The 25,649-nt window shown below is 36.0% G+C and overlaps 2 protein-coding genes across 9 annotated transcripts in view; both read left to right on the forward strand.

The window, feature by feature from the left end:
• IPO11 (importin 11) overlaps positions 1 to 25,649 on the forward strand; it is a 110,332-nt gene that overhangs the window by 72,640 nt on the left and 12,043 nt on the right. For all 8 annotated transcript variants that reach the window (XM_066988839.1, XM_066988841.1, XM_066988838.1 and 5 more), the window contains 4 exons: positions 1,078 to 1,173; positions 2,618 to 2,731; positions 3,533 to 3,654; positions 24,668 to 24,763. In XM_066988839.1, coding sequence (XP_066844940.1) covers positions 1,078 to 1,173; positions 2,618 to 2,731; positions 3,533 to 3,654; positions 24,668 to 24,763 — 428 coding nt within the window. The remainder of the gene's footprint in view (positions 1 to 1,077; positions 1,174 to 2,617; positions 2,732 to 3,532; positions 3,655 to 24,667; positions 24,764 to 25,649) is intronic.
• Positions 3,664 to 18,365, forward strand: LRRC70 (leucine rich repeat containing 70). Its single transcript, XM_048055130.2, has 2 exons — positions 3,664 to 15,337; positions 15,796 to 18,365. The coding sequence occupies exon 2, from the start codon at positions 15,807 to 15,809 to the stop codon at positions 17,727 to 17,729; it is 1,923 nt and encodes a 640-aa protein (XP_047911087.2). The 5' UTR covers positions 3,664 to 15,337; positions 15,796 to 15,806; the 3' UTR covers positions 17,730 to 18,365.

Consider the following 25,649-nt stretch of genomic DNA (forward strand, 5'->3'; position numbering starts at 1 on the left):
GTCTTAATCTCAAAAAGGTTTAAGCAGAACTCAGAAAAAGCTCAGGTAAAAGCAAGTAAGACTATCAAAGGTTTGAAAAGATTCTGTACAAGGAACAAATGATTCAGCCAAATCTTCAAGTCCCCAGAAGAGATGAGCAGGGAGAAAGGTTTTGTTGGCCCCACATACAACAGTATGTTAAAAGTCTACAAAATTGAGAGGCATTGAAAAAACATCTTGTTCAAGGCAAGAAATAAAATAAAAAATAAAAAAATAAAAAAAATAATTAAAGGAAGGGGAATATAAAATGCTGTTTCTTCAAGCATCAGGATTTTTACATGTATGCGGATTCAGGGGAGACTAGACAAGAATTTCTGTGTGGAAGTTCCCCTAAACTGAAAGGCTGTGGAAAAAGGAAACCTTTTGTGTTGTTGCCCCATTCTTCCTTTGTTATACATGTGTGCATGGATAGTAAGGACAGAAACCACACATCTCTGCACTAGGAGAGCACAAGCAGCTTGGGAGGAGAAAGCCCAAAGAGTGGAGGAAAAAAATTACTTCAGGGAACATCTCATGGGAAAAGAGAGAGCTGAGAAACAATGAGTTAAGAATGTAAAAACTGGGAGCCAGAGCCAGGTACTTAGAATAGCGTATATGAGATCACTTGCAGTTACAACATGCAAAGTGATGGTACGATCTAATCAATGGTTCCCCTTTTCCTCCCCCAAAAAAGTGACTGAACAAAGGTACAGTAATAAGCCTTAAACTGCTGGGACTCCTCCCTTCCAGCGTACCTCATCAGGCTGCTTTTCCTGGAGCCCAGCCTTGCTAGCTTTGCCAGAGTCAGAATGAGGCTGATGAGGAGGTGCTTGTCTAGATGGGACCCTTGGTTTGGCTTCTCATGTCAGTTTTCCATGTGAGAATGAAAGCAGGTCAGGTTTGCAGAGCACTTAACTGGAACGTACTTTCAGCAGTCCTGGGTTTTGTTAATGGTAAACATCTTACCAGAGTTTTATTTATAGATCGGTATATGTAGTTTTAAAGTTTCAGTTATGATTTTTAAATGTATTTATTATCGAATTTAATTTTGTTCTTAAGGTTGTGGAAAACGTCCTGAAAGTAAATCCTGTTTTGGGTCCTCAAATGTTTCAGCCCCTTTTGCCGTCAGTATTCAAAGGGATTATAGATGGGGAGGTAAGAGTTATTCTTTTTGTCCTCTCTACCTTTTGAACAGGAAAGTACCTTCAATTGTCTGGCCCAGTTATCTCGTGTTGGTATTTCTCTTTTTCTCTAGTTTTAAGTCCATCTGATAGATCTTTGACAGCTATTTTCAAAGTCTATATGTAGTAAAAATGGTAGCATAAGAGTTGAATCTATTCATCACTTTTGTCATCTAATGTTCATTATAATAAAATACCACAAGTTTTATTGTTCTGTTCCTTCACTTTTAACACTGAAAATGTGCTATGACTACACTGGTAGCATTTAGGTGCTTTGTAGGTATTAGGGCTTTTTGTTGTGCCGTTTTTGTGATATACTACTTACTTTTAAGTGTACACGCATCAGAGAAAAACAAGCTGGAATGTAGGGAGAGGAATGACTTGACCTTTTTTTTTTTTTTTCCAATTGACATAACTAATATGAGAGCTGAAGAATGTGAGAATGATTTATGTAAGGTGGAAGCAACTTTCATATTTTGTTTACTTACATGTTTTCTTTTTCTCTGTGCCTTCAACAAATTTCCATGTTGGACAGAAAAGAGTAAAACCAAATATGCTTTAACCAAGTATTGATAGTAGGAGGAAAAAAGATTTTTACTGGCAGAACTGGTGGGTGAAGTTCTCTATGCTTCTGACCTCTTCGATCAAAACATCTGCTTTTTTTATCAATATTTGACTCTTACTGTGATCAAGTTAACTAACATATTTCCAAGATTAGACCAAGTAATATTGCTTAACAGTTTTATTTTTGCGGTACAAACCAAAAAAAAAGGCTTTGAACAGGTTAACAAAAATGTGTTAACATTTTCAGGTAAATGTTGGCGTTTTGTTTTTCCAGTAGGCAGTTCTGCAAAATACTTACATTATTAGATGTTGGATTTATCTGTAGGTTCTTTTAAAATGAAAATAACAAAAGATAATAAACTAAGTTGTTTATTACTGTATCCAGTTAATTTTTGAGACACTTGCAAACTAGATTTTGGCAAATGCTTATAGGTTCTCTCAGAGCAGTAAGTAACAACTTCTGAAATACTAGCTGTGTTTATTGTTACTAAAATTTTAAACAGTATTTTGGAACCATAATCAATTTTAAGAATTATTTTTTTAACAATGAAGTATATTGCTTATTTTCAAGCTTCTGACTTTTAAATATATATAGTAAAATCATTTTGGTTGTTGTCATGGCTGTTTGAGTGAAACAGACCGTGGATTGCCATGTTTCTCATTTCGTAAGTGTCAGTATACTCCTTGGTAACTATTGCTCAATATTGTGTTCTATGAACATTTAAAATTATACTTTAATAAAATGCATAAAGGATGCATGTAAATGTTTTCCATGCATTTCTGTGCTGTATGTTAAGTATTTTTAACACTCGATTGAACTAAATACACTTTGTTCTTGTTTACTTTTGTTTCAGAGATACCCAATGTTGATGTCTACTTATCTGGGTGTCATGGGTAGAGTTCTACTACAAAATACAAGTTTTTTTTCATTACTTTTGAATCAGATGGCATGTGAATTGGGTCAGGAGGTGAGGATGCTTGTCTTGGTATTTCAACAGTATTTCATGTGGAAATCTTGCATTCTTTTGACGTGAAAAAAAATTTCCCTGTGTTTTCAGTGCTTGTTCCTCCCCAGTACAAGCATGTTCCCTTTCTCCTGCTTTGTTCCTTCCCCTGAACTCCTGTACCAAGTTTTATGTGTTCCCACAATTCGCTTAAAACATCTCATAGGAAATTTTATACAATCTCTAGATTTTCTTCTTGCTGTATCCCGCTATGATCTTTATAAGCCCTCTTAGTTTGCATGATGTTTCAGGGTGAGAGTTGCTTTCCTTGTTGCACCTTGATGGTTTTGTACGAGGGACAGTGGTTCAACCATTCACCAGTGATGGTTTCTAGAACAGCTGGTTCAATGTGCTCAGTTTTCAATGATCAGGTTATTGAGGCTCCTTTGCTACAAGTGTTTTGCTATGTCTTGAAGAGGAATTTAATAATTTTCTTATCTTCAGGTTTAAACAGAAAAAGACAAGTCTCTGCCACTGGTGAAAGTGTTTTTTTGTTTTTGTTTTTCTAAAAAGAGTAAATTCATGTTGTTTACATGTGGTAAGATTCCCATATGAAAACTGAGTAATTCAGTGTTCTGAATCTGTGCTCTGTCTGTGAACTAAATGCATTTGTAACTTCAAGGTTACAATGGTAAGGGTGGTTCAAGACCTGGAAGTATGATCAATTAATAATTTTAAAGGGGGGTGGGGGGACACGCCAAAAAATAAAAATAACATCACTTGCTTCAACTTCTGTCATATTTATGTAATTGTTTCCCTTTGCAGTTGGACCAAATTCTTGGTAACATGATTGAAATGTGGGTTGATCGCATGGATAACATCACTCAGCCAGAGAGAAGAAAACTGTCTGCTTTGGCATTGCTTTCACTTCTACCGTCATTGAATGGGTGAGAGAATGCAAAAATGTATTAAAAAGAATTCTTCAAAGCCCCTTAAGATAGTTTGTAAGACCTTTCACAATATTGCAAATTAATATTCAAATATGAGTAGTTTTATTGCATCTTTATTTAGGGCTAAAGAAGCTTAAAAAGATAAAATTTTGATGCTACATTATATTAATCTTTTCTTGGGATTCATAGTAATAAAGCAGTAAACTTTTTTCAGCTTCTTTGAAAATGTCATTCAGCAAAAGTGAGGAAACTACGGTAATTTTGACAGTAATTTTTAGCGTACGTTCCCATATTAATATTGGATTAGCTGCACCTCTCATATGTGGTTCTTTGAGTTGGCTCGTTAGTCTTTTGATGTCCCTTCTAGGGAATAGAGTTTGTTCAGTCTTGTTTCAGGTTGAGGGGTAGTTCATAACATTCATCCTGTATTTCTACTTAATGACATTCAGTGGAAGAGTTACTGTGGAAAAACTGTGGAACAGTTTTTTCCCTGATTAGCTTATAGTATTGCCCTTTCTCTGACCATGGCCATTAGTGGATAAAAGCACACACAAAAAAAGAATTCTTAATGAAAATGCTGAACAGAGTTACTCTTTTAAATTGTCACTACAGGGATTCATTTGTAATACATGTTTAGATGAGAGCTCAGGTCATATGTACCCTCAAAGTATTCTTGTTTGCTTTGAAAGTCAGGAATACAGTATTGCATGAGTTAACATTTGGTCTGCTAGATTTCTTGAAAAGTCTGAAGTATTTTCCAATGATAATTTAGACGTTACTTACAAATCCTAAAGCTATGTTAGTATTTGTAAAGCTGTAGAGTATGTAGTTGGTACCTAAAAATCAAGGAACTCTTATACGTATAACTTAGCGGTTTCATTTCTTTTAGTGTGCACAGAAGCTTTCATTTTTTTCCCCAGATCATCAGGACAGATATTTAGCCAAAGGTGAACCAAGCAGCTGGTTTGAGAAAGCTTTTGTTCTTTTCAGCAGACATAAGTGTTAAAACTTATGAGTGTATTTGAAACATTCTTAGAGGTGTTAGCTAAAATTTAAGTTGCTGAAGTACATGCCTGTCTTCCTGTGAAGTTTCTTGTAAAGATAGGAAGGAAAAAACTTGCTTTAGATAACCTTGTTATTTTGAACTACCTTCAGCCGTTCCAAATTTCCTGCTGCAAGAGCAAATTATTTTTGGCAGTCCTCAATGCAATAAAACTTCTGCTAATGACAGCTTTAGTTTTCAGATATTCAAATTACTTAAGAATGCCTCTTCTCAAAAAAAAAAAAAGCTTCTCTTCAGTGGGCATATCTTTATAAAGGCTACAAAAATTTTACTGTACAACTAATAGACTGCCAGAGCCAAACATACCTTCAGACTGAATACGTGAAATCGATTCTGTCAAGCGCTTGTTCCTTCTACCTAACAATGTGAGTCACTGTTTTTGGCATTTCATAGAAATTATATTACATATGCTTGCTGTATCTCACATCTGAAACTCATTTTAAAAAAAATGTTCTTTTGCAAGTCAACTTGCAGAGTTAAGCAAAAATATATTAAACTACTGTATTTAAACAGGATACTTAAATTCTTACAAACAACCTTCTCAAGAAAAGCTATGTAATTTTGCCTTTTGAATTACCTCTCCAAACAGATTACTGATTAGACATTTCTTTGGATTTCCTAAGCCAGTTCAAGATTTCTCAGCTGCTGAGGCTGAACAGGATTTTGTCTCCTGAGGATGGCAGTGAGGCAGACTTGCTCAGGAAAGCCATGTATATGTTTCTGCTTGTTGCAGAGCAGGTTTCCACCCTCAGCTCACTCCCATAGCGGGTGCTGCTAGCAGGTTTCAGGATTCCACTGTAGAGAAAATAGGTATCTGTACTGCACCTAGCATTAGTAAAGGATTTTAGAGTGGATACGATGGAAATTGCTACATTGCAGTTGTAGGTCACAGTGGTTCTCAGGCCAAATCGTTGGCCTAAGCAGGTTATAAAGTGACAGTTTATTAGCCCAAATATAGCTGTCTTGTAAGCAATATCATCATATAGAATGACAGATCTTTAGTAGCAACAGTACCACTGCATTGTATCATGCATGCATATAGTCCTTCAATCCAGCATCCTGTTTATCTTCCTACTTGCAGCTGCACATTGTGTTAGTCTTTAGAAGTTCATATTAAAAAAAAAAATATTAAAAAGAACAATAACTGTTTCTTTCCTGAGTAGTATTGCAGCACCTTTTCACTTTGCAGTAATTTCCTGGTTTTACTCATTTGTTTTTTTTTTTGCATAAAGTAAGTGTTACCTAATTATCTTCATTTGCTGTCTTGAATCTGGGCACTCAAATTGTTAGCGTTTTTGAGTGAATGACACATGTATCCCATGGGATTTGCAAGAATTCTTTGGCCTGAACTGAGTACTGCTGGATTTTTGTATCACATCATTTTGTCTGGGAGCACACTTTGTTTTACACGGGTGTCTACTGAAAAGAGATCGTTGTAGATTGTGCTGTCCTATGTAATGCTGCTAGCTTAGACTCTATGGCTTGCTTATACTGAGCAGTAGGCTTGTGAACATCTGGGATTCGTAGTCCAGGTTGGATTTTTAAGAGGTCCCAGATATAATCAGTCTCTGCTTTCACTGAAGGAAAAAAAAAAGGGCAAAAAGAAGCAGCATGCTTTTCTGCTAGTTACCCACTCTCCCTTAGCAGTCTTAGAGAGTATATGTCAGAGTAAAATGGATTGGATTTGTTCTTGCTTCATGACGCTTCTAAGGCTATGCAGGTTTTTGCTCACCTCTGATACTTGTCCTTTCACTGTTTTCTGTGAAAGTGGGTGTAGTTTTTTTTTAGATCTTAAATAAAGGTCAATGTAAGCTTCAATATAGAATTTGTGTGATATCCATGAAGAGTTATCTATATAAAATAGAACCATGCTGTACATAAATTATCCAAATCTGAATAGTGGCATCTGTAACCTCTTATTAATATTGATTCCTGATGAGCATTTTCAAGTGGAGAGCAGTTGTGATTACTCTGTCAATTTAAACCATAGTAGTCTGGTACTACAGTTGAATTTCTTTTTCAAATTTCTCATGATGCTGTGTAGGGAAAGATGTGTTAGTTTCATATAACACAGTTTGGGGAGGATAGTGGAAAAAAAAAGCAACAGAACCAATGGTAGGAAGTTAAGTCAAAATATTAAAGACTTAAATAATACTACGGCAATCAATTTAAAGTTAGAATAAGCAGGTAGTAATTTCCTAATGGGCTTCTTTGTTCCACTTCTTACTGTTCCTGAGGGTTTTTTAAGAGCTCACCTGTAAAATGTATTTTGTCTGTTTTTAATTTATTTCTGCTGTAAATTCTTAAAGTCAGTGCCTTCCAAAAATGGTCAACTAATTTTGGTGCTTGAGAGTATGTTCATTCTTGCTAGACATACCAGTGTAGAGTGGTACAGCTCCAAAATAGCGGAGACTTTACTTTGCTAAGTATGAAATACAAAGCATTTGAATCTATCCAGTCTTTTTTCTTTTTAATTTATGGCACTTGAGTAGTATTTCCAGATTCCAGTGTTCACTCTTTCCCTTTGATGCAAATATATTTGACTGGAAAAACTACTGCAAAGAAGAGGCTAAGAGCTGAAGAGGTTCTTCAGGTTGCTCTACTTGTATCTAATCTTCGTGTAAACGAATGTCTGCATTTTTTCATTGTGTATCAAATCTGATATGTCAGCCAGTGTGATTTCTGCCAATTATAATTGGCATTCAGCAAGTACAAGCACTTATAGTCTGCAATTATAAATCTTCACTAGGTTATTACAGAAGTTTTTCTTTGTCATTTTTTAAAGTTACTTTGTTAGAAATTTAATTTTCCTCTTAAGATGATGCCTATATGTAATACTAGGACATAACAAGAAAGTCATATAATAATCATAGAATCATAGAATATCCTGAGTTGGAAGGGACCCATAAGGATCATCAAGTCCAATTCCTGGCACCGCACAGGTCTGCCCAAAAGTTTAGACCATGTGACTCAGTGCACAGTCCAATCTCTTCTTAAATTCAGACAGGCTCGGTGCAGTGACTGCTTCACTGGGGAGCCTCTTCCAGTGTGCGACCACCCCCTCGGTGAAGAACCTCTTCCTGATGTCCAGCCTAAACTTCCCCTGCCTCAGCTTAACACTGTTCCCACAGGTCCTGTCACTGGTGATAACGGAGAATAGGTCACCTGCCTCTCCACTGCCCCTCGCGAGGGAGTTGTAGACTGCAGTGAGGTCCCCCTTCAGCCTCCTCTTCTCCAGGCTGAACAGGCCCAGTGACCTCAGCCGCTCCTCATATGTCATATGAGGACACCTTCCAGTCCTACATCCAAATCATTTATAAAAACATTGAAGAGGGCTGGCCCTAAAATGGAGACTTGAGGGACCCCACTAGTGACCATCCTCCAGCCAGATGTGGCCCCATTTACCACAACCCTTTGAGCCCTGCCCGTCAGCCAATTGCTCACCCATCGTATGATGCTTTTGTTTAGCTGTATGCTGGACATTTTGTCGAGTAGGATCCTATGGGAAACCGTGTCAAAAGCTTTGCTGAAGTCCAAAAAGATCCCATCAGCTGGTTTCCCTTGATCGACTAGATGGGTGATCTTATCATAAAAGGAAATCAAATTTGTTAAGCAGGACCTACCCCTCATGAACCCAATAATATAAGTATAACGTCATATTCTCCTTCAAGGTGGATATATCCTCATTTATAAAGTCAGAATTTGTTACATAACTAATTTTATCATCTCAATAAAGAAACAAGGATACGCTACTGAAGCCATTGCCCTTTCTTCCCCACTTTTTTTATTTATTTAGTGAAATGTGTGTTCACCTACATAATTAGTATTTGACATCAAAGCATTGACTAGAGGATGCAGATTGGACATACTGTTTAAACTTCCCTTGTTCAAAAACTTCATTAATTTTTCACCACACCTGAGTTTTTATTATGGACTGGTTTTTATTATGGACTGGTTAGGAACATTTCCCGTAAGGCCTATAAGGCTTGTTTGAAAAGTGTACCAAATAATGTCAAGGGATTATGTCACTAAATGCAACTGAGCTACTGAAAAATAAAGTTAAACTGTAGTCATAAGGGATTGACTGCAGCTAGTATCTTGTTTTTGTTTGACCTATATAAATACAGGATTTCAGGAATCTTTCCTAAAACTCTTACAAATCTATTCCATCCTAAAATAAAACCTTCTAATTATATAAAAGACGAAAAAGTTGTTAATGGTCTGTGGCAGGTCCACTCTATTCCTGCATTTGACATAAGTCTTGCTCAGGCTTCTGAGCCATGGTAGGCCTCGATGTGATCCTTCCTTGCAATTTGGAGTTCCAGAACATGGTAAGGAATCTGAGCTTGACTACAAGTCAGTCACTTTTTCTTATAAAATATATAGCAGCTGGAGAAAAGCCAATTTGAGCTCTCCAGGGATTGTGGCTGGCTTGATCTACATGGTGAAGTTCAGCTGTGGTTCAGGACTAAGTGATGTTACATCAGTCCTCCATTGCCAGTGAGCAGCAGGCCTAACGGGTGAGTACGAACAGGCACTCCCTGATCGTGTCTCCAACCCTGCTGCTCAGGCTCTGGGCAGTACCAGAGCCATACATTCTGCAAGGTACCAGAGTGGCAGGGTTGGTGGAAAATACTGAAATTGCCTTATCTGTACCATAGCCGGGATGATAGTACTGTTAGTCAGTCTCACAGTCCTCTAAATAGCAGTCCTGAGTAAAGAGCCCCTTTGAGCTCTCTAGGGTCTGCTGAAGGCTGCACCCTTGATCTCCCCCTGAGCTGGGATACCTCTCAGGGTACCCCTGAGAAGCACATCTCAGGGCTGACTCCTTGAGGAAGAAGCTCGTCTGCAAACGCTGAGAAGGGAGTAGGGTGAGTAATTCACCCTAAAAGGGGGATTTTGGAAACACATGACTGGATTTGGAAAGTCTCAGATGAGCCTTGGCATTCTTGAACCTTTAACTAAGTTGCTGCGTCTATCATAGCAAATTATGTTGAAACCATTGTGTTCAATTGGCTGGTGATTAAATGCTGTTTAAGTGCTGTTAAAAATCACACAATGTAACCTTGTTATTTACCATAAAAATATAATATAAATCTTAAACTGCTGCTGTGTTAAAGTCGTATGAAAACACTCTGAGACATGGTCAAAATAGCTTTCTTCAAACTATTTATCCTTTGTAATATGTAGTTTACATACTTGCAAATGTATTTACCTGGCTAAAGTCAGGTCTAAGTCAGAAATCACAAGATTGTAATAGGTTTTAAAAAATAGTTAATAGAAACTTGTAGCTAGTTTTCCACCTGTTTGTTTTAATCTGTTTTGGTACATCTGCTCGTTATCTTGCCATATATTCCATGATGTTTGAGATTGGTGGAGAGCAGCTGAGATTTCTGGTGACTTAGCAGTGCAGGACTTTTAAGATTGAATAAGGTGCCATAACTGGTTAACAACACAATCCACGTCACTTCAAGTACTTCTGCAAATAAGTAGTGTCCTAAAAATCAATGTTTCTTGATCAAAATGGTGGAGAAGTGACTGTTTGAAATATCAAAACTTGATGTTTTGTAAAGGAATGTCTAGTGTGGGAGCGTAAAGAATATTTGTATTTTTAAAGGAGAAGTAGCTTTTGGTTTTTGTGTACACATATTCTCTCTAGTAGTTTTCAGGGAAGGTGCCAACTGCTTATGCTTTCCTTTTCTAAAATTTTTAGAAGCTGTCAGTTGCTAATGCTAAGTGCATGGCCGTGCTGTATGGTAAGTTAGGCGGTGTACTGCTGAGAGCTGTACAATTGGATTTAGGTTTGAATCAGTTTCCAGAAAGTTAATTAGCTACTCTGGTTGAAATTTGGGAAATTATTTGAATCGAGTTCTTTAAATCTTTGGATTTTAATTGCAGTCATATTAAGTATATTTTGTATTGCTTTTCTAGTTTGATCAGAGTTCACTAATTATTGTAGTGAATAGTTAGAGGCTAAAGCCAAAAATACTTTTTTTTTTCAGCATATTACATATCTGCATTTCATTAATGGCCAGTCTTTGTTATTGTTTTATTCACGAGGTTACTGCTCACTCTGACTTTATTTTTTGTTGTTGGTTTGCGTAAGAAATGTTTTTTGGTGTAATAATTATTGCTAGGTAAGAGTTTTACTCTTAGTTTTGTACGAGCTTTCTGTCATTTTTTCTAGAGTTTAAAGTGAAGTAAGATTCCTAAAAGGGAGGTGTATGTGTAGTTTCTTATTCTCAATGGGAAAAATAATTTTGTAGTTTTCTTCTTATTGTTTCTCAGTATGTTGCAAAACCTGCTTTTCATAACTTAATAAAAATATGCATATAAATGCCAAGGATAAAAGGGAAAATAAGTTAAAGATTGATTGAAATGGGTTTTGTGATAAATGTTTACATGTATAAATGTTTAATACTGTGCCTTTATTAAACAGGAATGTTTTTTTCTGGGTTATTAATTTAGTATTACAGCTTCTGTGCCTGTGTCCTCCCTTTATGATAATCACAGTTGCTGTTATATAAGAGTGGAGTAGTGCTCAGTGGAACGGAGAAATTTTCAGTAACTGAAGGAGCAAATCAAGACTTTTTCGAAATGATAATGAGGAAAAAAAGGAGAGTTGGGGGAGGGGGTTGAGGCCTGGTATCTTAACATCAGCAAGATGTCCATAGCAGGTGGCACTGGATGAAAGAAACCAGGTGAAAATGAGATTAAATGTTGATGGCTATTCTACCCAAGCAGTGGGTTTGTAGCTTGTAAATTGCTTTAACATGTAACATAAGAGAAAGATGTGGGTAGAAAGTGGTAGCTATTTGGAAGTAAAACAAGGAGCATCTTAGCCCACCTGTGAAGAAAAAAAAGCAGAAGGCCTGTAAGAGGAAGTACTTGCTGAATTATTAGAGTGGTAATAGCAAAAAGAAGATGGAAAATAAGCAGGGTTGGAAAATAAGCAGTTCTTTTGGGGACTGACCGTTCCAATAGCAAAGAAATAAAGGGAAATGGTAATGGAGAACAACTGACCTTGAGATTTTTCTTCTGAATTCTGTGTTGGGATATGAACAGTGCATCCAATGCAGGTCGTTCTTAACTTTTGCCCCCGCATAGTTTTACTGTGCTATACAGTTTCTTGTGAAATAATGTAGTGGGATGGAAATGGACAATTTCACTCTTACAAGCTCAAAAGAATAGTTGCAGTCATAAGAATTGGTTTTCCTTCAGTGTGTGAGCTTAACATAACTTTGTAATGATTGAAAATGAAATCCTTCTTCAAAAACTGGCTTTAATACATTTTAAAGGTGGGTAACTTTTGAACTTGCATTTGAACTTGTTACATTTATAACTTTTGTACTCGAACTTGTTTTTCTGCTCCTCATAATTTTGCGTTAGATTACTATTTTATTCTTATTAAATCCTTACCTGAATCATACTTTTATCTAGTATTGGCTAGTGAGAAAATAGAGGTCGCTTGGAAGGGCTGTACTAGGTGTAATGCTTGTGTGTTCTTTCAATTGCTTTGACATTTCATTTTATGAAGAATTTGACAAATCGCTGTTGTTCAGACTTCATGCTTGTATTGGCAAGGAGTCATTGAACAAGATTTTAATATGCTAAAAGAAACAACACAAGGAGCTTCAATAATGTTAACGTATTAAGATAAAATTCACTTCAGGATTCAAAAATAAATGTATCGCCATGGGAAGCTATCTATATTCGTAAATAAACTTGCTCTTTCTATCACTGGAAAACAAAATATGCGCATAAAATATGTCACTGTTGGAGGTGCCAGAGCTCTTTTTAATGAACTGTTTGGGGATTTTCTGCTTAAGTGCTGTCTTAATAGTTTTAAACTAATGACAGAATTTTCTTTTTTTTTTTTCTTATGGACTAGCGAGTCTGAGAAATACCTATACCAATTTTTAATGGTTTTCCCCCAAATGGTATCAATTACATAGCATGTTGTTTTTCTTTTTCCATAATAGATACTCCTCTCAGGTATTTTAAGTGTGTACTATTAATGAGATAATACCTAGAAATTACAGTCAGATCAGATCTGCAGGACTTTAGGTGCCATTTCTTACAGAGTACTGGACAAGATTTTCCCCAGAATTACTACTGGGAATTGATCAATGACCTTAACACTTTTCTTCATAATTTTGTATGTGGGACCTGATGGTCAAAAAAGTCAGTGATGTACTCAGGACCACTGTGGTACTGAGAGTTTGATCAAAATATTTTTTGGTATCAATAATTCACCTTTAGTACAAGACCACAGAGATATTCAGCAACTTTCTGGGTACCAACTTTTGTTTATCTGGCCCATACCCTACTGTTTTCTCTAAATTTTCATACTATTTGATGTCCCATGGAATTTCAGTAATTATTTTAGTCTTCCAAATTTTCTGCCCATTTTCAAAACACAAGATCTATTAGTATTTGTCCTTTAAAACATTTTTAGCTCAGGACTTACTTCTTTCAGTCCTTTGGAGTTCTTTCACACAACATGTAAGAAATAACTTTTACAATTTCTTTATGCAAGTAAATGTCAGTATAAATAAGCTGTATGGAGTGTAGGGTAGGTCAGAGTATGAAGTAACTTATCATTTTGGGGCAGTCTTTCTCTGCTTTGTTCCTTCACTTGATTATATCTGATCTGAGTAATCTTTTTCAATTATTCTAACTGCTCTCTCCCATATCTGGGATATTTCCCTAATTATCATGGGAACTGTTCAAAACTATTTCAGTGTTTGCTGCTTTAAAGAAATGAAATGCTACTTTATTTTACTTTCCCTTGCATCCACAATAATGCTAAATATGGTTTAAAAAATCGAATGTAAAATGAATAGTTAATGCTAAAGAACAATTAGTTTTCCTGTTGGTTTAATGGTCTCAGAATAAAGAAGCAAATGAAGTTCAAATTTTGGGTTGTAACTGATAGTGTCTGTCTAAATTGGCCCATGGACCAATTCTACTGGTTCTGCTGATTTATTAATTTTGTTTGGATATTTTGAGAGATTGACAGTGGTAGAATTAAAGATTAAATTTGTCTCTTTTTTAAACACTCCCCTTCCTCCCAACTCTAGGTGCTTTTGAACAGCTTTATCAGTTGACAATGTTTTGTGTTTTATATTTCAAACATAAAAAGCTAGTAAAGCCAGTTGTGTATGGTTAAAACTTTTTTTAAAGCTTTAGAAACTCTTTAGGTAGAATTTGGAGGAAAGACGCTTCAAAAGTGTGTCTTTATCTGTTCTGTTCTTTGGCTCATGTGCTTCCTGCATTTCAGTTTGGATTTTTATAGACAAAGATATTTTGGATGACATTTTGCCTCTTAAGTGAACTCATGCTTCCGATGTGAGATATTTGTGGCTGAAGCTACTTGATTCTCCTGTAATGTCTTGTGTTTGTCTCTTGTGTTTGACTTGTGTTTGTCTTGTGTTTGGCCATTGATGGGTTTTGTTATCTTCATTTTGCTAAGCAAGGTGTCTCATGTTAGTATAAACTGTGATTTTATAGTTACTCTATTTTTACATTTAATCTCTAACTTTACATCTCTTTTTATTGTTTCGTCCTCTCCCCCTTTGAATATGTCTCTGGATTTTGCAAGTGTTTAGTCCCTGTGACAGATAAACTGGGGATGTAATGTCCGGTACTTAAGTGGGGGGACTATTTATAGTTCATATTTGCACAAAGTCTTTATTTGCACAAGGGACACTGAAGGAAATTAAAGCCATGTACGTAGGATGTGGCTTTTAGAACATACATAGACCTGTGCAGATAAGTCTGCTTAAAAAAAAGTGTCCTAACATGAAACTTAACTAAGTGCCTGGATCAAGACTGAAATACCATGTAATATTATTATTATTGCAAAATACATGAATATGTAAATTATATATGTAATGTAAATGTAATACACAGCTTTTTAGTACTGTGTTGCGAAGTTCTCATCTCCAAGATTTCCTAGGCTTCCCTGGGCTTTCTGGAGGGGTTTGCCTGGCTGGCATGCCCCGGGTACCATGCCACGGGTTCAGGCCTTGCCTTCCAGACCTTGCTGTTCTATATTTCACAGGACTTTGCTTACATGAGGAGCAATTTTGCTCTGTGGACAGAGATGGAACAATATAAATGTTGTTTGTTCGTTTAATAGAATGTTTTGTTTTCTGGCTGGGATTTACAGATAAGGCAATAGTAGTTACAAGTAGGTATGCTTTATTGTAATAGCTATAACTAACTATATTCGAAAAAACTCTTTAGAGCTCTGCTACTTAAAATCAGTAGTTTTATAAAAAAAAAAAAAAGGCAACAGTTACAAATTAGGATAGTTCTTGGTTTTCTAGAAACAAATAGTTGAGATTTCCTTTCCAACAATGCTTCTGAAGCACAGATAAAATGACTTCCTGTCTGACAGTTTCCTGTATCCATGGCAACCTCAATTTAACCACTTCTTTCTTAGTTTCCTGAGTGAGCAGTTACAAATCCAGGGGAAAAACGTGAGAGTTGTAGCACACGACAGTAGTGCTTTTACTAACGTTTCGCAGATGAGTATAGTCAGTCAACTGGTAACAGCCTAACAAACTGCAAAACAAGTAAATAACGGAAATAATGAACTTCAGATTTGGGGTAAGGAATTGTTTTTGCTTACTTTGAATGTAACACAACTTTATAAAAGCAAAATTTAAATTAAAAATGATCTGCAAATGAAAGGAACAGTGTTTTAGTTGGCACTTTTACTTGATTGCTATTGAAAAAGTTCCTGGCCGTTTTTAACTGTTAAAAATAAATAATAAGCAGTATCTTGAATCTACTAGAATCTGTCATTTTGGCAGCTTTTGTGCTGCAACCGGTTACATATTTTCCAGCTATTTTGACAGTATATTTGTTTCACTGTTCATTTACTTTGAAATTTGTTGTAATTCAAAATCATGATACTTAAAAGTTTTTTTTGAAATTATTTGGCATCACAAGGAGAATATATGAAATAACAATCTTGAAAGTAATGCCTGTATTTTTAAAGAATGTACAAGTAGAATCCATAATTTCAAATGAATAATATTCATAATTTTTTTTATCTCTACTAGCGAAGTCAGAGATGAGTGAGAAGGACAAAGACAGGGATATGTGTGGACTGCAAAGTTTTCCACCCTGCACAGGAGCATTACCATATCTCCTTAATGGTTTTCTTTTGCTGCTCCTCCAGAAGGAGGTACTTGGCTGTCCAGCTGTTTGCCAGCTCTGCACAGGGAGGCAAGTTACCTGTCGTAACTTGGGTCTTTCAAGCATCCCCCGGAACTTCCCCAAAACTGCAATTCTTGTATACCTCAGTGGGAATAATATATCGCATGTCATTCCAAATGAATTAACAGGTCTTCAGAAGGTTGCTGCACTTTACATGGAAAATTCCAATATTTCATATGTACACCCAAAAGCTTTTGTGGAACTCCCTAATCTGTGCTACCTGCATCTAGATAACAATAATATTAAACGCCTGGATCCAGGAACCTTTGAAGGTCTTTCCAATCTTCGTTATTTGTACCTTCAGAATAATCAAATAGCTTTTGTTTCCAGAGGATTATTTAGTGATCTCCTTTCTGTTAGATATTTAACACTTCAAAGAAACCGCCTCAGTGTCCTTGGAAGTGGAACTTTCTTGGGAATGATAAGTCTTCAAACACTTAATCTAGCCAATAATAAGATTTCACGGATATCAGATTCAGCATTTTATCATCTTGAAAACCTTGTATATTTGTTCCTTGAAGGTAACAATTTAACACTTGTGCCATCAAATGCCATTGGAAGGCTCAAAAACCTTGAAAGACTTTCTTTGTCTCACAATCCTATTCAGTCAATACACCGTTTTGCATTTAAAGGACTTAACAAGCTTAGGTATTTGTCTTTAAAAAGTGTAAAGCTAAAAGAGATTTCTGCAAATGGTTTTTTTGGATTAAATAATCTTAGTCAGTTAATCTTAAGTTATAATGATTTAGAAAATATAAATTCCAGCACTTTTACTTTATTGAACAATTTAATGTATCTGCAGTTAGACAGAAATAAAATAACCAGTATTGGCGATGGTACCTTTGAAAAAATGGGACAGTCACTTAAAATACTCAGTTTAGCATTTAATAATATTACAGAGTTGCAACCTGAAGTGCTCAAGCCCCTAGTGTCTTTAACTCATCTACAGGTAAACTACAACCCTTGGAACTGTAGCTGCAAAATGCTTGGATTGCTGAATTGGCTAGCATCATCTCCTATTTCTGTTAAAATTCACTGTCAAAATCCCCTCAGTATGCGTGGCAGACCTTTGCGTTACATTAGGTGGACTCAGTTTGCAAACTGCAGTAGCCCCACTGCCAGCCCAGAAGCAGCGTGGAATCTAGGATCTACAGAAATCCATCACAGCCCTACCACTTTGCTGATGGCATGGCATAAGGTACACAGGCAGAATACATTGGAACAGTTTGTTAATGTGGATACAAAATACGTTACTTTCTGGGAAGGAACTACAGCTACATCTGCTAACCCTTTGCCTTATGAAGAAAATGCTGCTGAAATTCCATCACAGGCAACTACATTATCAATATTACCAGTAAAAATACCAGCACGGATTATACCTGTTAACAGAACTGTAGAAGGAGAAGGTTTATTTCCAACAGATGCTGCTCCTGTATCATTAGAAACATCTGTACTTTGTACACAACAGGTTGAAAAGCTGAATCAGGCTTTTGACATTTTGCTAGCCTTTTTCATTCTGGCATGTGCTGTGATCCTGTTCCTAACCTATAAAATTATTTGGTTTAGACAGAAACTAAAGGTGCTGGAAAGCTCAGGGGAAAAGAGAATAGAATATTATGGTTTTTATCAGCCTGGCAGATACAACATAACTAACCCAGTGCAGTCTCTAACTGAGAATTCTGTGGGACATCCAGAACTGGACCAAATTAGGTTGCTCAAGCGAACAGCATCAGAAAGTCAGGCACAGGTCATATTGTTTGAACATTCATCATTGTAATTAACCTCATTTGATTTGATTTTTTTTGGTGATCTGAAATGCCAAGAAGTCAAGAACTCAATTTTCTAAAAAAAATAAAATAATAGTAATAATAATAATCTTTCACTGATGAAAATCAGCTGGTTGATAGAATTGTAGCAAATGGTGTAATTTGGGTTCTGCATCATCATTTGCTTCCTGAATGTTCTGATTTTTTTTAATTAGATGTCATTTAGATCTGACATGGATAGGTATATTATCATCTTTCCTTGTTGTAATATTATTTCTATGATTCAAATATGTATGCAGTAAAAAGTATGTTGATTTATTTTGCAGTACTTACTGGTATTAAGTTTCTGTAGAAATTGCATAGCTAACTTAAAGTTAAACGTCAGTTTTTAACAGGATCGTGGAGGCAAGAAATGTGGGGGAATGGGAAGAGAACAATGGTTACTGTATTTATTCTAAAGCATAATTTCTGTTCTGCCTCCATTAATCATTGCAGAGAAAAATGTGAGCATATTTACAGCTAACATGTTGAAACTCTTAATGAAAAAATTTAAATGATACAAAATTTGTTCATATCTGACATTCTAACATACAAATATGTATATTCAATCTGTATAATGAATATATTAAAAAGTGATTTTTTGTGTGCATCTGTATCATTTTATGGTCATAACTTAGCTAACAGGGAAGCTAAATTTCTAGTGGATTGAAAACTTGAACAAGTTTATAGTGTCTAGGGTAATGGAGTTGGTTAATTTTTGTCTATAAGAGATTCTCATCTATATAGTAAAATTTCAGAGAGTCTGGCTCAATGAAGCGTATAAACAGAAGAAATCTATACTTTAAGTACATAATTATAGCTTGATTGCTGAAGATAGTTGTTTTCGTGATGTATATTTAGAAGTGTCAGTTCTTCAAATTATGTTTCTTAGTGACCTTATTTTATGATTATGCTTTAAATGATGGATATTATTTTTGATTTGCATTTATTTTAACATTTATTTAGGATATTAATGTTCTCTTTACCTTACTGTTAGGTTGCATCTAGTGTGTTGTGGGTGTATTTTCAACCCCAATTTGTGTGGTTTTTTTTCTTGTTCCTCCAGTAATTCAAGTTTTATTCAGGAAAAAGTCTTAAAAATAGTCTCAAAATGCTCCAATCCAGTAAAATTTTCAGCTGAGTGTACCTGTTTTTGTAGATACTGTTTGTCTTCAGGTATGCACCGTAGAGACTTCAGTCACTTGGTTTATCAACAGCACAATTTAAAGGGAGATCATTTTGCACAGTGAAAAATGGAGAGCGATGTTTTGATAGTCAAGATGTTGATTCAACTTCATAGTTGCACAGAAGTATCTTGCTGTTCCAAAGTCCATCCCGGAGACCAGGACTTCTCCAGATGCATTGGACTGCTGCAGGGTTTCTTGGTCCAGCTAGCCTTCCTTCTGCCAGTGTAGCTGATGTGCATGATCATGTTGTTCCACTCCCTGTCGTCCTGTTTGTACATCTCCTGTGCATTTCCAGGAATGACAGATACTTTCTGCTGCCAATACAAATATAGACCTTGACTGTACTTGTATGGGTGTGACAGCGGAAGTCTTCACTATGTGCCTCTATTGTTGTTTGCTACATGTTTTTATCAAATGTAACAAAATCTCAGTTTCATTGAGATTAATTTCTGTTGCATCACAATATTTTATTCTAATCTACTGTGTAACACACGATATACTTTTAGTTTATGGAGCACTTAATTCAGCTACTTGAGCAAAAGCTTAAACTATTTTGGGTTGCATCAGTAGAAAGTGCTTTATTTATACTTTTCTAGTCAGATATTAATTAAATGTAACATGCAAATATCTTCTAAGAAGGGAAAACACTGACAACTCTTAAATTCATGCTTAATTATTTTTGTGGCTAATTAATTTTCCTCTTTAGTCCCTTTTTTGTTACTTTCTGCCTTTCCCATGTAATTCCTTGTGATAAGTGTTAAATTTGTTGCTTTTTTTGTCACTGTCTGTGATTCCACAGTTGTAGGTTCTGTAGTTTCAGTTCTGTATTTCTAAATTTTCAATTTTATATGGATGTCTTCAGTAATAATGGGCTTTATTAGCACCCAGGCGATAATTCCAGTCAAAGCTAGTTAACCAGCTTTTCATCAGTAGAAATGTTATGTGTCCATATAAGAGAGGATTTTTTTTGAGAGAGTGGATGAAGGTTGCACAAAACAAGCCCAATCCTCAAACCTGGGAGGGATGGGTCTTCTGTTTTTAGGCTCTGTGTTCCCTGCCTGCTCTCTTCAGAAGACGGTGGTTCCCTCTGAACGTGTCTCCTTTCCACCTGTAGATGGAAAGCTCCTGTAGGAATTGTTTTTCAGGCATGAGTCTCACAATCTACAGTGGTGGAGTGTAAAAGGATATTTTAAGAGTTGTGTCTGGAAGGAGTGTTGGGGCAGTTGACACCATGTTCTGGAGAAGAGTCATCCTCTAATATCTGCCTTGCTAACAATTTTGTGTTTCACTGTAGCAAAGAATTGAGAGGTACACTGTGCATCTGCAGGGAAGTGCCCTTGGCAGTTAGCAGCCTTTAAAGTTAGGTGTTCCTACTAGGAAATAGATGCATTCATGTACACGTGTGATTCGTATGGCCTAACTATTTAAATCATTAGGGAACCCATTTAGAATTCTTTTTAGTGCCTTCCCTCATGAAGCAAAATGGTCCATAAGTTTCCACTTAGTCACAGTCCCTTACTAGGTTCCCATTTGTAAAGTTCATTATCACATTTACGGTCAGCCATAGGATTACCCTGGAAATACCATTTTAGGTGTGTCATTACCATTTTAGGAGCTTCATAGCACAGTGCAACTTCTAGGGGAGAAAAAAGAATTCATTTACATTGCTCATAATGTGTCTAATCTAATCTAATTGTCCCTTTCTACCTCTTCCCCTGGCTAATGAAATAAGAATAAAAAATTAATCTTTCTCAAGTGTACACCAGTAAAGGTATGAAATGAAGCTTCTCCCTTTCTTTTTTGGTGTTTGCTGCTTCATCCTGGCAAACAGAAAAGCAGAAAAAAATTCCTCCTCTTCCTTTTAATGTCTAGAGGAGAAAGGTGTGTTTTCCAATGAGAATTTTTCCTCCCTGGTAGACTGAGGAAGATGTGTAGCAGACACAAGGACACAATGACCATTTTATTTACTTATATAACAATTGCACTACTAACAATTTATTATGATCTGTGTTTTGTTAAGCTGATGGTAAAACTTTTTTTTACAGTAGCTATGTAAATGAAATTCAAAATTCTGAATGTTTGTATAAAACATTGAGGTAATAAAAATACTGAAAAAGTAGCTGAATGAGCTGGAAATGTCAAACAGAATGAGAAAGGTATATCACTACTTAATCACAACATATGTGGTCTGTTTTTTTCCTTTCCAAAAAGTTCAATATTTTTATCTGACAGAATATGCAAGCTTTGAAATGAAAGATTTGAGATCATTCACATTCAAGCTACCCTAAATGTTTGTGATGTTTTTTCAGTACAAAGTGATTTTTTTTAGATAGTGTAAGAGATCCTTTTTATAATAATAATAATAATAACGAATGTGTCAATTGCATCTTTGGAACTGGATCCTAGACTGATTAGCTTCTATGCAGTTGTCAGTTAGAATCTTATAAACCTGGTTCTGGGCCTGTCTCTTGATAATTCTTGCTGCTTACCAAACAAGCTGTTGTTCCCATAATTTAGGATACCTTAGGGTAGTTATAAACCATACCTTTATGCTGTTCTTTGTTCTGCTGCTGACCTGGATTGGATGCAGTTGAAGGGTGTAACTGCTTAAATACTGCCTTCCTTCTGAGCTGAGATTTTACTATGAGCAGTATCAACAGTTCAGCTTTAATCTAAAATACAGTGTCTCTTTCTTTTCTGAATCCACTCATACAACTTCCCAATGTGTTTCTTGACACAACCTGTAGACTTTTTAAAAGATACTTGATTGGTTTGCAAGGCTATTTCTTCCTCATCTATGAAAATGAGACCTAGTATCTCATTTGTATTGTCATTGAACTTTAATCCAGGTTTGATTTTTTTCAAATCACAGTAAACATAGGCCCTTTATTTTTCCCTCATATGTGTCTTACATTATAAAAACAGTATTATTTAATGATTATATACTTGATAAACATTGCAACTACCTATATCTGGTAGGAAGAAACTTTGTCCCATTTCAAGGGAAAAAGGAGAAGGGGGGAAAGAGAAGGTACTACTTTCACTGAAAGCTGCAGGTACCAGTCACACTATTTTGAAAGATCTTCTGTATTTTGTAATATTGCTGTCCTCAGAAAAAGAAAAATTACTGTTAAATTACCTGTATTCACTGCAGAAAGAAGTAAAATAACATTCCTAATTTATACCATAAAGTAAAAATACCTTTTCCAAGTAAAGGAAACATTGATACCTCTGTGTTTTGCAGCTAGCTATCAAGAACCATATTTTGGGTCTTCAACCGCTGTCCTCAGTTTCTTCCGGAAATGTCACAGATTGTTGGAAACAGAAGTAACTTGAAAGGGCCTCTCTGTGTGCTTCTCGTATCAATCTGCAAGCTTGTGGGGGGAATAGGGAACAGTTAATGAGTACTATGCTTACAATATGTTTTACATCTTGGTTAATGTAAACCCCCACCACCACCACCCAAGTAGATTGACCATAATTAGCCCTTGCAGCAGATGAAAAAGCTGTGCCTTTGTAGCGTCAAACACCTTTCTCCCTTCCCTCCTCCCCAGTTAAAATTACAAAATTTCTCTGGCAGTTAGGGATTCTTCATGAAGCTTGAAAGGAGCAAATATAGCTACTGTGTAGCTGATAGCAACCTGTACTGTTAATTAAAATAGTGCATGCTTACAGAGCATAGCTTGCTCCTCCAGGGTGCAAAGTGTTCTTGGTTGAATTCCCCAGGTTCCTGTTGAAATAAATGTGAGGACAGCTGTTTCCTTTCTCACAGTGGAAAATACCAAGCTAATAGGGATTTTCCTAGATAAGTGTTTTTTACAAAGTATGAGGCAAAAGAGCTTTAATGGGAGGTGTGCTTTGTAGGAATCTCTAACTAAAGTGAAGAAATCCCTTATCTCTGAGGCCTTATCTTGCAGGCTGCTAAATAGCCCGTGCTTGTTTTCTCAGTGGTCTGCAGGCTGTTTGCTTTCTTCTTTGAATGAGGTAGTGAAGCTGTTTGTCAGGGAGAAAGTCTCCTTCAAAATGTAAATGAACAATAAGAAGCCAGTCTGAAGGAAAATTGAATCAGTTTTAAACCCAGAGAATGCTGGAGTTTTAGTTTTTTTCATTCAAAATTCAGTTCAATTCCTGGCATTCAGCTGTAGCCAGGCGAACAGAAAGAAACAATCCTGTGAAATCAAAATGGTCCTGAGCTGAATCATAATCTTATCAAAGCAAATAGAAAAGACACATTTTGTATGCTTAATATTCTAACTTGGTACCTATTTTTTTCCAATCTATTGCTCTATAGTCTGTTTTATATTTATAACTTTGTACGTCTGAAAATGAATTTATCAAATAGAACTAATGTAAAAGTAGCTGTATTTTTATCCAGTCTTTTGGTTTTGATCATATTGTAAATACAAAAATGGAATGAAAGAATATTAAAGAACAGAGTTGACTAAGCAGTTTTAAATAACATTTAGAATATAAAGGATGAAACTAGCATGAACACACTTAGTGTTCAGTATCATTAAACATATATGGAACCTGTTTGCTTCTGCATAATAGGCACCAGCTGCATCTTTTGGGGAAAACTAAGTCTGAAATTCGAAAATGGGGCTAATATAATGCTTCAGCCAAGAGCGGTGAACCAGGAAAGAGTTGATGTTTACCATTACCAGTTAGACTGTTTCTTTGCTGCTTATAGCTGGAAACTTCGCAGTCTTCCAAAGATGAACATCTCTTTACTTGCAATGTGGCTTAACCCTTTTGTAATTCACAGAGCAAGAGTTCAGGCACTGATAGTCAAGCCCAGAATAGCAGGGAAATCAGCAGAAATTACAGCAATCACAGCTGCTTTCCGTTTAACTAGAAGTTGGTGGCAACTACTTTTTCAGTGAATCTTGGAGATTGTGGTTCTGTGCTCTTCTTAGGCTACAGGCACTCTTTCTCAAGGCAGAGATAAGTGTCTAAATGTAGGTGTCATTTTGGATATATGTGGGTATCCAGCCTGGCCTTTAGCTGCAGAAAGGAAGGTCCTCATCTCTTTTTATTTCTCTTCTTTTTTTTTTTAAAGTCGCTGGTGGTATCTGACAGCCCTTTTCAGTTGTCTTAAATAACCTGGTATTTCAAGTGACAGAAGATGCCTATGTTTAAGCAGAGATGAATCCTGTCCCCACCTGTCTAGTTAAGAAAATTGGCTTCTGTGGGTGGAAACAGTGGAGGTTAAATATTCATAAAGCTGAAGAGAGAAGACAACAGGGGAGCGTACTGGCTTTACACGCTGCTCTTTGCTCAGGAGTTTGCAGTGTAGGTTTTTCATCAACTCATGATGGGAGAAAATGAATGTGCAAATGTGTTAGGAAGATAAGCCAGTAGCGTGATTCCCTGCTCATTTCTGGAATTCTATGCAATTATTTGCAATTACTTTTAGGTTTTCAACGACGGCATGCAACACTTCATTGTATTTTTTTTTTTTTAAAGTGAATGTTACTTGCATCTTTTTGGTGACTTTAGGTCATTTATGTAATCAAAATAAAAATCAAATTAGCTGCTTGATAGCATGCTTAGCTAAGCAGTAAGTAATGAAATCACTGCTCACTAACTGTGCTTTAAGTTATTGAGCATATTTCCTGTTTAGTTCCTTTAGCTAAGTCACTTTCCTGTTCTTTTCCAGTGTTATCCAAGATAAATTTTGTTCTTTTCCAGTGTTATCCAAAATAAATTTTGTTCTTTTCCAGTGTTATCCAAGATAAATTTTGTGGTATCATCCACGTTACATTGGAAGGGCTGTATGACGTTATGACTGAAGATCCTGAAACAGGAACATACAAAGAGTAAGTGGAAAATCTAATTTTTGTGTTTAATAATAGTTTTGCATATGTGGTGTTCTCTTGGGAAAACTCTGTAGGCATTTGAGACGTGCTCATAAGGGTCTGTTTCTGTAACAGAATCTGTTTTAGCAGGATAGTAAATTTTGTTTGCAAAGTTCTAGCAAATTTTTGGTTCCAAGAAAAATACTTGGGGCTGAACATAAAATGAAAATGGAAAGAATTTTATATTAAATATTAAATGATGGCTTAAAATACTCACATTCTTAGCTTTGCTTTTTGCTCACTTGACTATTTTATATTTAAGATTATCTTCCAATAAAGATTGCTGTTGATAGTTCAACAATAGCACAGTTCTTTGAATGTGACATCCAGTGTTTAACTCATTTTTTTTTTTAAGTGCCTCACATCCATTGAGTGTACCCAATGTACCTAGGTGTGGAGACACTTGGAAACCTATTCCTCAAGCAGAATTCATGGTCTTCAGTTGTTCTGCTTAACATACCAGCGTATGTTAAGTTATGCTACAGTGCATACCTGAAAGGGCAGCTTCCTCAGCTGGAAGAAGGGGATTTGTTTATGGCGGGAAGATTCAGGGTTGCTGAGAATGTGCTGCCAGAATCACACTCATTCATCTACTACTAACTCCCAGCTTATTAGAGGTATTATATCAAAGCCAGAGAAGTCAAAAACAAACACTGAATAAAGTTATTTTTTTTAGGACAGAGGTTTTAATGTTTTGTGTTTTTTTTTTTTTTTTTTTCCCTCTGTGATGATTACATAGTTTTAGAATGATGGAGAGTCTTTTTTCTCCTTTAGGAGAAAAAAGTGCTCTGCAGGATAGTCCCTACAGGCATAATATATTCTAATAATATTATTTACTGTGTGATAA

This window comes from Anser cygnoides, chromosome Z (genome assembly GCF_040182565.1).
Source record: "Anser cygnoides isolate HZ-2024a breed goose chromosome Z, Taihu_goose_T2T_genome, whole genome shotgun sequence".
NCBI classification, from domain to species: domain Eukaryota; kingdom Metazoa; phylum Chordata; class Aves; order Anseriformes; family Anatidae; genus Anser; species Anser cygnoides.

What these genes read in the sequence shown, in the direction of transcription:
- LRRC70 (XM_048055130.2), top strand. Translation starts at nt 15,807, where the DNA reads ATGAGTGAGAAGGACAAAGACAGGGATATGTGTGGACTGCAAAGTTTT.